The sequence below is a fragment of the Sarcophilus harrisii genome, chromosome 2 (genome assembly GCF_902635505.1).
Source record: "Sarcophilus harrisii chromosome 2, mSarHar1.11, whole genome shotgun sequence".
In the NCBI taxonomy this organism is placed as follows: Eukaryota; Metazoa; Chordata; class Mammalia; order Dasyuromorphia; family Dasyuridae; genus Sarcophilus; species Sarcophilus harrisii.
The window spans coordinates 144,596,519-144,609,681 of record NC_045427.1 but is presented as its reverse complement, the minus strand read 5'-3'; the positions used below and the strand labels follow the sequence as shown (position 1 = coordinate 144,609,681).

Here is a 13,163-nt window from a genome sequence, read left to right as displayed (position 1 = left end):
TACACAATTATACATATATACATTATTTATATATACATGTATATTTAGAATGCTATGTATATGAGCTACAAAGGTTTTTTTAGTAGTCTTCTTCCTAATTTAGTAATGTTGAAGATAGTGTATTCAATGGCTATAAAAACAAGAGCCTAAAGTATCATTCCATTTTATATTTTTCTAATTATATTATACAGTACAACCAGCATCATTTTCTTGATACCACAGCCAATGATAAGGAAGAAGACTCAAATTATAATCTACTGTCAGTAATCTACCTCCACAATTTTCTCATTTGAATATGTAATTATTGCCAATCTCACCCCATGCTTTTATCCCAGGATTTTAAAGATCTAGGTAATATTCTCCAAGGGCACCGATTACCCCCAATTCTCTAAATGAAGATGTGAAGCAGAAAAAAAAAATCTAATAGTTATAATAATGACCAAATGAGTGAACCAAAAAGAGAATGATATATTTAGGGTTAGGAAGGGCCACAGAAGATATTTAGTTCAGCCAGCCCAGAGAGCTGCAAAGGTCCCATGTAGCAGAGCTAGGATTCAAATATAAGTCCTCAGGATGATAAATTCAATATCGTGTGCTTTTTCCATTGTACCATGCTTCCTGAAACTCTCCTGAATCCTAATACAAAACTTTTAGAAATTTCTATAAAATCAATTTCTTCCTGAGAACACAAGTGTAAAAAACAAAATGTCACTTTCACTCCAATTAATCACATAGTTTTTATCTTTAATGCATTTTATGTAATCTCAATTTAATTCCGTATAGATGTTGATAGAGGAAGATTTTTTCCCTCTTAATTTACTCCTTCCCAAGCACCTTTTAAAAGACAGAACAAAGAAAACTACTTGGCAGTAATATTTTGAGATGTGCCAATATTTATAAAAATATATAGGCAAATTATAGGATATTTTTTAAGCCAGCAAGACATTTCTATTATATTACTAACCAGGATGCTTTAATTCTATCTCCTCCCCTCAACCCCCTTCCAAATGCCTATAATAGAAAAAAGGGAAAAAGTAAAGCAACTTGGAGGTATCAAATCTTTATGTATACTCTGGTATGTAGTACGTTATTTAAACAGTTTCTTAGACCACTGTTTTTTCATTACTAAGCAAGGAATGAGTTTTCTCTATTAAACTGTACATTTTTAGGATCAGATTTAAAGCAAAAAGGGAGTTTGGAAGCTATCGGGTCTAATCACCTAATTTTACAAATGAAAAAAATAAGAAAACAAATTTTTTTAAGTAACTTGCCCAGAATTATATAACTAGTAAAAGTCTGAAGCTGTCTTATCCACAGATAAGAGATTTACAAAATAATAACATAGGAAACAAAATACCTGTAAATAGATGTTGTAAATTGTAAATATTAGCAAATAAAGTGAACTACCATTACTAGAAAACTATATACTTCCCAAACTAAACTTTATACTCATTTTATTTTCACTGGTTTACCAACTACTGCTATCCACTTATTATTCAACCCCATATAATCTACTTAAGTTCCTACAATCGAAGTACCAGGACAATTAACCTAGAATATTGCCTTTCATTAAATTCCTCAAGATGACTAACATCAAAGCAAAACATCCTACAATTCTTTCCTCCATTGCCAGTGCCCCCATTAAACCAATAGTTTATTAAATCTAAGTGATCAACATATTTCCCCAATATCCATGGATACACACACACACGTACAAAACACATATAAAGGTTTTATGTCTTTGGTGTTAGTATATCAAGAGCTGCTCTCAAGAAGGCATAATTGTTGTTTCCTGTGTTCCATGAAACTCCTAGAAGCCTGTATTATAATATTGAGGTGATCACAGATGATAAATAAATGTTAATATTAATTCTCTGGATCAGGCCATCCTCAGCAACGAGATCAACCAAATCATTTCTAATGGAGCAGTAATGAACTGAACTAGCTATACCCAGAAAAAGAACTCTGGGAGATGACTAAAAACCATTACATTGAATTCCCAGTCCCTATATTTATGCACACCTGCATCTTTGATTTCCTTCACAAGCTAATTGTACAATAATTCAGAGTCTGATTCTTTTTGTACAGCAAAATAATGTTTTGGTCATGTATACTTATTGTGTATCTAAGTTATATTTTAATATATTTAACATCTACTGGTCATCCTGCCATTTAGGGGAGGGGGTGGGGGGGGGTAAGAGGTGAAAAATTGGAACAAGAGGTTTGGCAATTGTTAATGCTGTAAAGTTACCCATGTATATATCCTGTAAATTAAAGGCTATTAAATAAAAAAAAAATATATTAATTCTCTATCTACATGGGAAAATACAGCTAAGACTTGGAAAATATAAAAGTGCTATAATAAAATAAGACAAGAGACCATATCTAAGTGATTATCCCAATGCCCTTTAACTTTATTGGATAACATGATATTAGGAGATGATAAAATACTAGAATTATCAGAAGCTACCCAGTTTTAATATTTTAAATTATCTTACTAACAACAGAAGTGTATAACATTTCAAACAACTTTTAGAGGGCAGAACAATTGGTAGGTATAACCATCACAACATGGAGTTGAAACACTCCACTCAAAATTGATCATTTTGGACAGAGATACTTAAGGACTGGCTTCCTCTACCCTGAGGGAACAGCTAAGAGTAGCTTATCTTAACTGCAAAGAATTGTGTAGAAAGCCAAGGACCAGTAGATTCACTTGCTTTGCTTCATCCAAAACAGCTATTTAAAAAAATTAGTAATGAGAACAAAATATACAGCCATAAGCTTGCTATTCCATAACTTAGCCTTATGCTGAAAGATAAAAATTTATAGCAGGTACAGAGAACCCTCCTTCCCCTCAGAAAATAACTGTTCTTTTTCCCTGCTCTCAGAAGCCAATCTGGTTCTGACCCAGCCAGGAAGAGGGGAACTAGAATAAGGAGGACACTATAACATTCTCAATTTCAAAATCCCTAAAACTGTCTTTAGTCAATACAAGATTTGGGATGTACTCCCCTGTTTGGTCCTAAGCCAAACTAAAGTTTAATATTATTCAAATTAGCTTAAAATTATTCATTAAATTATCCATAAAAGTATCCAAATATCTTCTTACTATTGATACCTAATAAAGTAGTCAAGACAGTATGTTCTTAAAAATTTTAATGTAATAAAGACATTTATCTAACTCTGTCACTGAATCATAGAATGTTAGAGATGGGAAAGGCTTTAGAGATTTATGTAATGAAATCTCATTTTTACATATGAGGGAACTGAAGTCCACAGGGGGGAAAAAAGCGACTTGAAAAAAGTTATACAGCTAGTTAATGGCAGTGGTATGATCTCCTAAGCCCTAGTTCATTGCTCTTTTGACTATTACAAGAATGTTTATATAAAATATAAAACCCAAATGTCTATTCCTCAGTATACCAGTGAAAGATGATATTGCCAACTTTCCACTAGAAAAATTATATTTTGGCATTTAATTAAAAACAGAGATACTTCAAGTTTTTAGTTATTCCACACATGATGATTATAATAAAACTAAAGATTTGGTTTCAATTAACTCTAATACATCCCATTTCCTAAATAATCCTTTCTAAAAATTAAAGTACAGACAGACATAATATAAGAAATCCAATAGAAGTCTAAAGGAGAGCAACCAAAAAGGAATTAAGAGTTTAGGAAAGAAACACTACAAGGAAATGCTAAAGCAAAAAAAGGTTTACTTCTTTAAGGGGGAAAAAAAAGGTTTACTTCTCCTAGAAATGAGAAAATATTTGGAGGTAGGGAAGGAAGAGAATTAATCACAATTGTTCAAGTATATATGAAGAGATAGTATATGAATGATGGGAAGTAGCTGTTATTACAAAATAGAGATGCCAAAAAGCATTATGCTAAAGCTGCAATAGAAGGCATTTAACTTTTGTATTTAGAAAACTCATAAGTATAATGGTTGTATAGTGCTAGCATGTGTTAGCAAGATATTAAGCCCTTTGGAGATTTTTCAGGTAATAATAATTGACAACTATATAGCACATTTTAAAGTTGGGAAATCATAAATATATATATATATATATATGTGTGTGTGTGTGTGTGTGTGTGTATGTATATATGTGTATGTATGTATGTATATATATATATATATATATATATTCTCATTCCTCACCACAACCCTGTTGAGATAACTTCTATAGGTACTATTTTACAGATTTACAGGATAAGGAAATTGAGGCTCAGCATGACTAAGTGATTTATCCATTGTTATACTTTCTAAGTGTCAGAATTGTGATTTGAATGCAAGGCTTCCTCACTCCAAGTCTAACACTTTATACACTATATCCCACTGTCTCTTCCTTTGGAGTTTCATTCAGCATTCATTCTCTTTTTCCTTTTTCTTTTTCCCCCTGAGGCAAAGGGTTAAGTGACTTGCCCAGGGTCACACAGCTAGGAAGTATTAAGTGTCTGAGGCCAGATTTGAACTCAGGTCCTCCTGATTTCAGGGCTGGCAGCATTCATTCTCAAAGAGGATCATGATATTAAGAAATTAATGTCATGACTTGCCCATAAATAATTTAAGTAAGGGAGAACGGTAAAAGGTCACCTGTTTCACTTTCTCCTCCAAAGCCATTTGAGTCCAGTGACAAGATATAGATCAGACAACTGGAGATGGTCCTCATGCAGTGAGAGACCTTTACCTTTTTAAGCTAAGGTCTTCAATAGGCCTCCATCTGTCTGAGGCAACATCCATTCAGTGATTAAGGCTCCATAAGGAATGTAGATAAGAATGGCCTCTTTTGCCCAGTCCAAAAAATTCAATAAGAGAAGGGAAGACCTTCAGGGTTTAGATTAAAGGATTAATTGTTTTTCTCAGAAGGTTCTTCAGAAAGGCAAAAAGCTAATATTACCCTAGCTCTGTAAAAATAAAATAAAAAAAATTGGGGGTGGAGAGGGCAGGGAAAGTTGCTAGAAAGAGGGGAAGCAATTTCCCCTGGTATAAACAAGGTAAGTTAGAAATTGCTTGATAATAGACTGAAATCCAGGTAGGTATATACAAAATTCATATATACATATATGTATGTGTATATGCACATATAAGTATGTATATGTATATATACATATCTATGTACATATATTAAAAACATTTGTGGCTCTTGGGAAAATCCTACTGAATATCATGAAACTAGATGACCTTTTAGGATCTTTATAAAACTATAATATTGCTTGTAAAAATTTTGACATTATTCAGTTTGGTGATTAATGAGGGTAAAGGACTTAAAATAAGCATAACTAAATTTTATCGCTTTAATTCAGAAAGCAGGGTCAATTACTAACTTTGTCACTAGCAATATTCATTCAAGTGCTTCACTATGTTCGGTTTCACAAGATGAATACAACATATATACTAAAATAGGCAATATATTAAAAGGAAAGCCTCTGATCCATAGAAAGTTCTCTGGCCACTACCCCCAATTTTGCTTTCATAATCAAGCACTATATCATATTAAAGTATAAATAACTATAGAGTAGTTTTTTTTTTTTTTTTTTTGCAACAATATACCCATACAAACAGTTTTATATATATGCTCAGACCTACAAACGAGATTTTGGTTTTTTCCATTAATTCCAAATTACTAAAGCACAGAAAACAGTATCATCAGCATTAAAGAGATATTGCAAATCAGTATCTGATAAAAAAAAACACTAAGTCACCTTTTTAAACAGTGGTAAATACTAGCATCCCTAGACTTATTAATATTTCTGAAAATTAAGGCCTTCATTATCTATGCAGCTCTTCATTATCTATGTAGGATGCTAAAAATTGACAAAGGTAAAAGTAATTTGCTCCACTAAAAGTTTAAGATGGTGATTCAACACACTACTATTGAATGATTGTTTTACATTTTTTTTAAATGCTTGTGATGAGGCAGCTAGGTGGCACAGAGGATAGAGCACCAGCCCTAAAGTCAGAAGGACTTGAGTTCAAATCTGACCTCAGACACTCAATACTTTCTAGCTTGTGACCCTGGACAAATTAGTTAACCCCAATTGCCTTGCCAAAAAAAAAATTGTGATTTCATGATGCAGAAGTATTATTGTTTTTACATCATATCTATCGCATAAGAAATGCTAAACAATTGAAATAAATAATTCTCTATGCATTGAACACTCAAAAAAGTTCAATAGTCAATATTAATTATATGTTACACTATACAGATTTATGGTAGGATTTTACCTGCCTTAACTTCCCATCAGCTTTCCTTCTATAAAAAAAGACAATATATGAGTAATTCAATATAATGGATTAATATTACGATCCTACATCCTAATCATCTAAGGATATTAAATATGAGGTTAGCCCAATTTTAAAAAAATATAGGCAGTGATATAATTACTATTTATTTGTTCTTGTTTAGACATTTTCAGTCATGTTTGACTCTTCATAATCTCATTTGGGATTTTCTTAGCAAACATATTAGAGTGGTTTGCCATTTCCTTCTCCAGCAGGGTTAAGTGACTAACCCAGGGTCACACAAGATAATAAGAATCTAAAGCCAGATGAGTTTTCTTGACTCCAGTTTTGGAACTTTTATCCACTGTGTTACCTAATTGCTCAATTGGTACATATTGTGTAGTCATTTTTCAGTAGTATCCACTCAATTAGTACATATAGTCTCACTTTAAAACATTAGCTTATTTAAATTACCAAGCTTGAATGCTATATTCTATGTAAAATAATAATTTTCCCCAAAGCAATTTCCTTATAGATTTATATTTAGAGATTGAAGAGATTTGGGGAAAAAAAGGACAGAGAAGCAACATGACTAGCTTTAGGGCCACAAAGAATTAAAATCAGGATAAGGAAAGGCAAATGAATTCAAGAGCATTTTAAAAAGGGCTGCTTCTCAAGGTATACCATAATTTCCCTATGGAAGATAGTACTATTGTCTTCAAGCAATATACTATTAATTCCATACTAAATCTAACATTTCTAAATAAAATTACATTAGCTGAAAATTGGCCTCATGATGATAATGTGCAGAATTAATTTTCAGACATTGTTATAATAATTACATTATATAATAAGATAATTTTCTGGGTGACACAGTCAAAAAATCAAATAGCAGAAAAGCAAATTTAATATATTCATTATTACATAGTTCTTATTGCTGTAGTTTGCCACTAATGTAATAAACAACTATTTGTAGAAGTGGTAAGAAATGCAAACATGACATTGGAAGGTAGTAATTTTAACCATGTCTGCAATTCTAGATGGGAACAATGTAAAGGCAAACAAATCATATTTTTCTAAAGAAATCATTGTCATGTTGAATCTATTAGGTGACACTATTCAACTCTAATAGGTAGTTTTTTAGAAAGAGATATTGGTATCGACTCTCAGTGTTAGTGAAATAAGCTGACTTTCACCAGAGAATCTTCTTGCAGCACCTGACCTTTAAATAGTTGAAAGGAACTGAGGTATCCTAAAAACCTTTAGTTATGTCCCTCAAGAGGCAAAACTTTGACTACCTAATAGCCTAGCCAGACAAACCACTTCAGTTGGGCAGGATTGTTGCAATCTGTGTTCTGGCATAAATCTTCAGAATGTAACTCTTACTTAATTTCTATAGCTTCTTTCTGCTTATATCAAATTCCCTCTCAATGTAGTTATTAATCCTATTTCACAGGTAGCAAAGCTAAGGATGGGAAAACAAAACTAATAGCAGAAATAAGTTTTTTAAACTATTTAAGTATATTTTAAAAAAATTCAAATTTCCCTAGAAAACTGCTACACATGCAGATATTCTTGGATGAAAGAATTGTTACCTGAATTCCCAAAGCCATTATTGCCTTTAAAAGAAGTAAACCGAGATGAAAAGATCCTACCATGGAAAGCTAACTGATGAGCAGATATTCTGGGATATTCCCCTGCTATACTGTAAAGGGATGACATTGAATATGGGATGCATTTCCATGACTATGGGTAAAGGAATGTCTCAGGTACTTAACTACTAAAATATTTGAGCAGGACAGTTCCTAGAGCAGTACCATTAGGCTTTCTTTTTGGTTGGTTAAAGGAGATCAAGGTTAAGTTTGCAAAGAAAAGGAGATCTGAATGAGCCCAAGTAAAGGTGTCCATCCTGTTCATGCACTTCACTAATATAAGCAGCAACCAGTCCATTTGGATCATGTAAACTTCTTTGGTAGGCTCCATTGTCTCCAAGTTCCAAGACAAGGCTGTATCGAGGCACAAACTTCGACACCGTTTCTGGACTTAGTAACTGAAAAGGAAACAGCAGAAGACTTTAGTTTCTGACTGAGACTAAGGTTTATTTCACATAATAGGTTCTTAATAGTTAAACTCTAATTGTGTTGGCACATAAGGTACCTCCCAACGAGTCAAAATGTAGCAAAAAAAAAAAAAATAATAACTTACCAATTTGGGTCTAAAAGTAATCAGATATTATTAGTTTACAATGTCCTATGGCAACATATATGAATGAGAACAGCATAACTATTAATACATGCTAAAATTGTATTAATAAGCATAAAAGTATAAACAAGTATAAAATGTAAAATTTTTACCCATTTCTGCTTTAAAGTCAGAGAAGGCATGCTAAGTTGGGAGAAACTCCACAAAAGACTTGTAATGAAGTGATGGACCTTTGGCCATAGTTCACTATAAATTATTTTAGTGGCAACTGCTAGTTTTAGCATACTGGTGTCCTGCAACTTTAAAATAAAAGAAAAGGTTCCTTTTGGCCCACAACACCTGTTCCTGAAGCAAATATTGGGAAAGTAGAGAATGAATACAAGCAAAGTTTATTGATTATCTATACTGGGTGCTATTGCTGAAGTATACAAGATACAGTGCCTAGCACAGGCATTCTCAATAAATAATTGTTGGCACACTGCTTCTCAGGAGCTTAAGTAACCAGAAATATCTCTTTTTTAAAAAATAAAGTTAAATATATTTCTACCATGTTTAACATATATTGGATTACTTGCCATCTAGGCAAAGGGGTTAGGGAAGGGGGGAAAAACTGGAACACAAGGTTTTGCAAGGACTAATGTTGCAGAATTATCCATGCATATGTTTTGAAAAATAAAAATCTTTAATAAAAAAATAAAGTTAAAATAAAAAAGCAAACATTTTCCAGTGGGTATCCTTTTTTTTCAAATAGTATTTTATAACAACTTAAGTTATAATCCCATAAAAATTATTCCAATATAAGCAAATCTCCAGTCATCCTGATCTATATTTTGTCAATGAACCCAGATGTCTCTAGAAGAGAAAGTGAAACTGATGCCTTTGTACAACCCACCCTCATTTAAATCCAATTCATTTGAATGTCATAGCATCATTTCCTTGATGTCATGGTCTTCTCTGAGAAAGGACAAACAATAGTAAACAAAACTAAATATATGTTACATTTTAAATGTGGACATTACTATACATACATGTGCAAAATAGGATACTGGTTATTTTCCATTAAGCTCTATTGTACCAAAGAAACAAACACCTTATTGTAGTTTAAGAGTGGGCAATAATATATTATTCAGGCCAGCACAGGAAATACAAGAAAAGAAGCTATTATCCTTTACAAAATCATAGATGCACACATAGTATGCAATATTTCACATTATTTCATAATACCATGAAATTACAACGAAAGCCATATTATGTTCAAAGAATACAAGGAAAGGAGAACATTAAATTCTAAAATAGTACTTAACATCTGAATCAGAATATTTGAGTTTTCCAAAGTACTTTCACACATTATCTTAACTGTGATCACAATCTTGGAAGTTAGGAAAAATAGATATCATCTCTATTTTTTAGAAAAGAAAACAGAAGCACAAAAATTAACATTACTTTCTCAAAGTCATAGAACAAGGCAGTGGCAAAGTTGAAACTAAAACTCATATCTGCAGTATTCCAAGCTTATGTGTGTGGTTTTTTTCTACTATAGTTTTTTCATCCTGAGTTTCTTCAGCTAAAAGAAATATCAATCTTCAATGCCAATATTAGGTCCATAAACAAAGCAACCGTTTTCCTGGAATTAAACTAAACGATAAATAAATATTTTTAGAAAATCCTTATTATAAATGTGATTAAAAATTAGCATAGCTAATAAAATCTGATGGCCTACAAAAATTTTAGCCTGACAACTGAATTCAAGAAAAAATTAAGAGTTTCACAGAAAGTCATATACAGATATTTTGTACTTATTTTATACTCTTGGAGTGTGGCTTGGTGGCACAATAGGTAGAATGCCAGGCCTGATGTCAGGAGTCCACTGAAGTCCACTATCCAAAAATCCCAAATTGAATAATGAAGAATTGGACAAGACTGAAACAACTGAACAACAATATACTTTTGGAATTCATCAACTCATGAGCCTAGGTACTGCTTGACCTAACTGGAGCAACAAAGGGTCTTAAAGTTCTATCCAATTCAATCCCATAATCTTTTAGAAGAGAAAACAGACCACAAGAAACAAAATTATCTATGAGTAGTCATATGAGTAATAAATAGTGCTTGGGATCCAAACTCAAGCTCTTCTTTCTACTCTACCACATAATGAAATAATATAAATAGCACTAAACAAAGACTTAAAGGAACTATGGATCTTCCCAGCTCTACCACTAATTTGTTCTGTGTTGGACAAATCTCTTAACCTACTTATGCTTCAGTTTTTTCATCTTTAAAATGGAAATGTTTATATCTACACTTTCTATATCACATATATGTTGTGAGAATCAAAGCAAAGGAAAAAATAAAGACATACAAAAATAAAATGTTAATGCTGTGCAAAGTATGTATGCACTACTATTATTTTACATCACATGAGAGCTCTTGTAAGGTAACTATTGATGGGAGAAAAGGGGTGCCTTGTAAACAGAATATTAAGCACAGAAAATCCAGGGTTCTTTTCCATCTCTAACTCCAATCTATACCAATAAATTAGCAGGGAATGAGTATAGTTCCACAGATCATAATGCTGCTACCAATTCAAGAGAGATTAGAAATCTCAACATCCATCTCTCAGACTACAAGAGTGACTAAATCAAATGAAAAAAAAATGAAGTTTGGAGTTGTTAGAACCATTACAATAATGGCTGCCTTAGATTAGAAGAGATTGGAGATTTCTATTATAAATTTGGCAAAATTATTTGGCATTATATATCATAAAATAAAATCTGTGTTTAGACCATGAGCACATGAATACACTCTAAAATTATTCAATGCTTTCCCCCTATGGATCTTAATTTTGTCATCCGTCTGAAAATAACTTAAATAGGAAAACTTCTGAGAAAGGATTTCTTACATTTCAAACTGTACTACTTATTATGAAACCAAATTGCTGTTTTTCCACTAATTATTTTTAATTTACTCCAATCTCACATATAATCTTTCACGTGTTCACTTAAATTATTAAATTAACTGACAAAGAACTATAAAAAATAGAACATTTAGCACTCAAATGAGCCTTTAAGATAACAAGTAAGTATTTTTCCATTTGTTCACATTACTAGAGATCTTAGTTACCTTAAAAATTAATCTTTTAATCCATGGTTTTTCTGATAAGAAATCCATCATAGAAAACCCAGGATTGTGTCGAACAGTTGACATGGCAACCCAGTACCCTCCAGAACTGCTTGGTCGAATGTTATCTGGAAAACCAGGCATGTTTTCCACAAACATGTCTGCTCCACCTTTCATAAGCCCAGATACATAGAATCTGAAAGGAAAAAAATAACCATGATAGAAATCAAGAGACTTTATCCCAATCCGACCCTCAGGATAGCAATCTAAACTCATGGAAAACTATAGGAACATTAAATTTTCATTTTAGATGTAGATACAAGATACATTGGTACAGTGAAAAGAGAGCTGGATTTGGAGTCAGAGACCAAAAGTTCAAATCCTGGTTCCTTTTCTTTCTACCTATAGGACACTGAATACGCCACAGCTTCTGGGACCACAATTTCACAGCTGTAAAATCAAGTGCCTGGATTCAATGACTACTAAGATCCCATTCACCTCTACTTTCTCTCTCTACAGCATATATGAGGAAATGAAGTTATCATAAACCGTTTATCTTTAGTCAAAAGTAAAAGACCACAAAGGAAGGAACCAGGAGAAGAAGGAACTGGTAGTCTAGAAAGATCTATCATGATATACTAGTCTTAAATTAGGTAGAATCTTACAAGAACAAATTTACAATATATATATGTGAAATTTTTGTTCTTTTTATTTAGTTGTTTCAGTCACGTCCAACTGTTCTTGGTCTCACTTGGAATTTTCTTGGTAAAAATATGGGAGTGGTTTATTATTTCCTTCTCCAGCTCATTTTTACAGAGGAGTAAAGGAGGAATGAAACCGTGTTCCCTTTAAAATTATCACTCTGAAACTGTGTCTCAGGCCCTCCTGGGAAAGCATATCGCCTCCACCCCCCAGATAAGTTGTGTTGTTATTCAATTAGAAATCTTGGTCAACAACAGGATGATTTCAGAAAGGCCTGGAGAGACTTACATGAACTGATGCTGAGTGAAATGAGCAGGACCAGGAGATCATTATATACTTCAAAAACAATACTATATGATGACCAGTTCTGATGGACCTGGCCATCCTCAGCAACGAGATCAACCAAATCATTTCCAATGGAGCAGCAATGAACTGAACCAGCTATGCCCAGAGAAAGAACTCTGGGTGATGACTAAAAACCATTACATTGAATTCCCAATCCCTATATTTATGCCCACCTGCATTTTTTATTTCCTTCACAAGCTAATTGTACAATATTTCAGAGTCTGATTCTTTTTGTACAGCAAAATAACATTTTGGTCATGTATACTTATTGTGTATCTAATTAATATTTTAATGTACTTAACATCTACTGGTCATCCTGCCATCTGGGGGAGGGGGTAGAGAGTAAGAGGTGAAAAATTGGAACAAGAGGTTTGGCAATTGTTAATGATGTAAAGTTACCCATGCATATATCCTGTAAATAAAAGGCTATTAAATAAAAAAGAGAGAGAGAGAGAAATAAATGCTGTAAAGTTACCCATGCATATATCCTGTAAATAAAAGGCTATTAAATTAAAAGAAAGAAAGAAAGAAAGAAAGAAAGAAAGAAAGAAAGAAAGAAAGAAAGAAA

At 32.6% G+C, this 13,163-nt stretch overlaps 1 protein-coding gene across 2 annotated transcripts in view; it reads right to left on the bottom strand.

Moving 5' to 3' along the window:
* Window positions 1–7,113: 7,113 nt before the first annotated feature.
* APMAP (adipocyte plasma membrane associated protein) overlaps window positions 7,114–13,163 on the bottom strand; it is a 47,644-nt gene continuing 41,594 nt past the window's right edge. The window contains exons 8-9 of one of the 2 annotated variants that reach the window (XM_012540831.3): window positions 11,552–11,744; window positions 7,114–8,279 (exon numbers count right to left, since the gene is read on the bottom strand). In XM_012540831.3, coding sequence (XP_012396285.1) covers window positions 8,070–8,279; window positions 11,552–11,744 — 403 coding nt within the window. In that variant the 3' untranslated portion in view covers window positions 7,114–8,069. The remainder of the gene's footprint in view (window positions 8,280–11,551; window positions 11,745–13,163) is intronic. The other variant, XM_031951015.1, reaches the window with a different exon arrangement.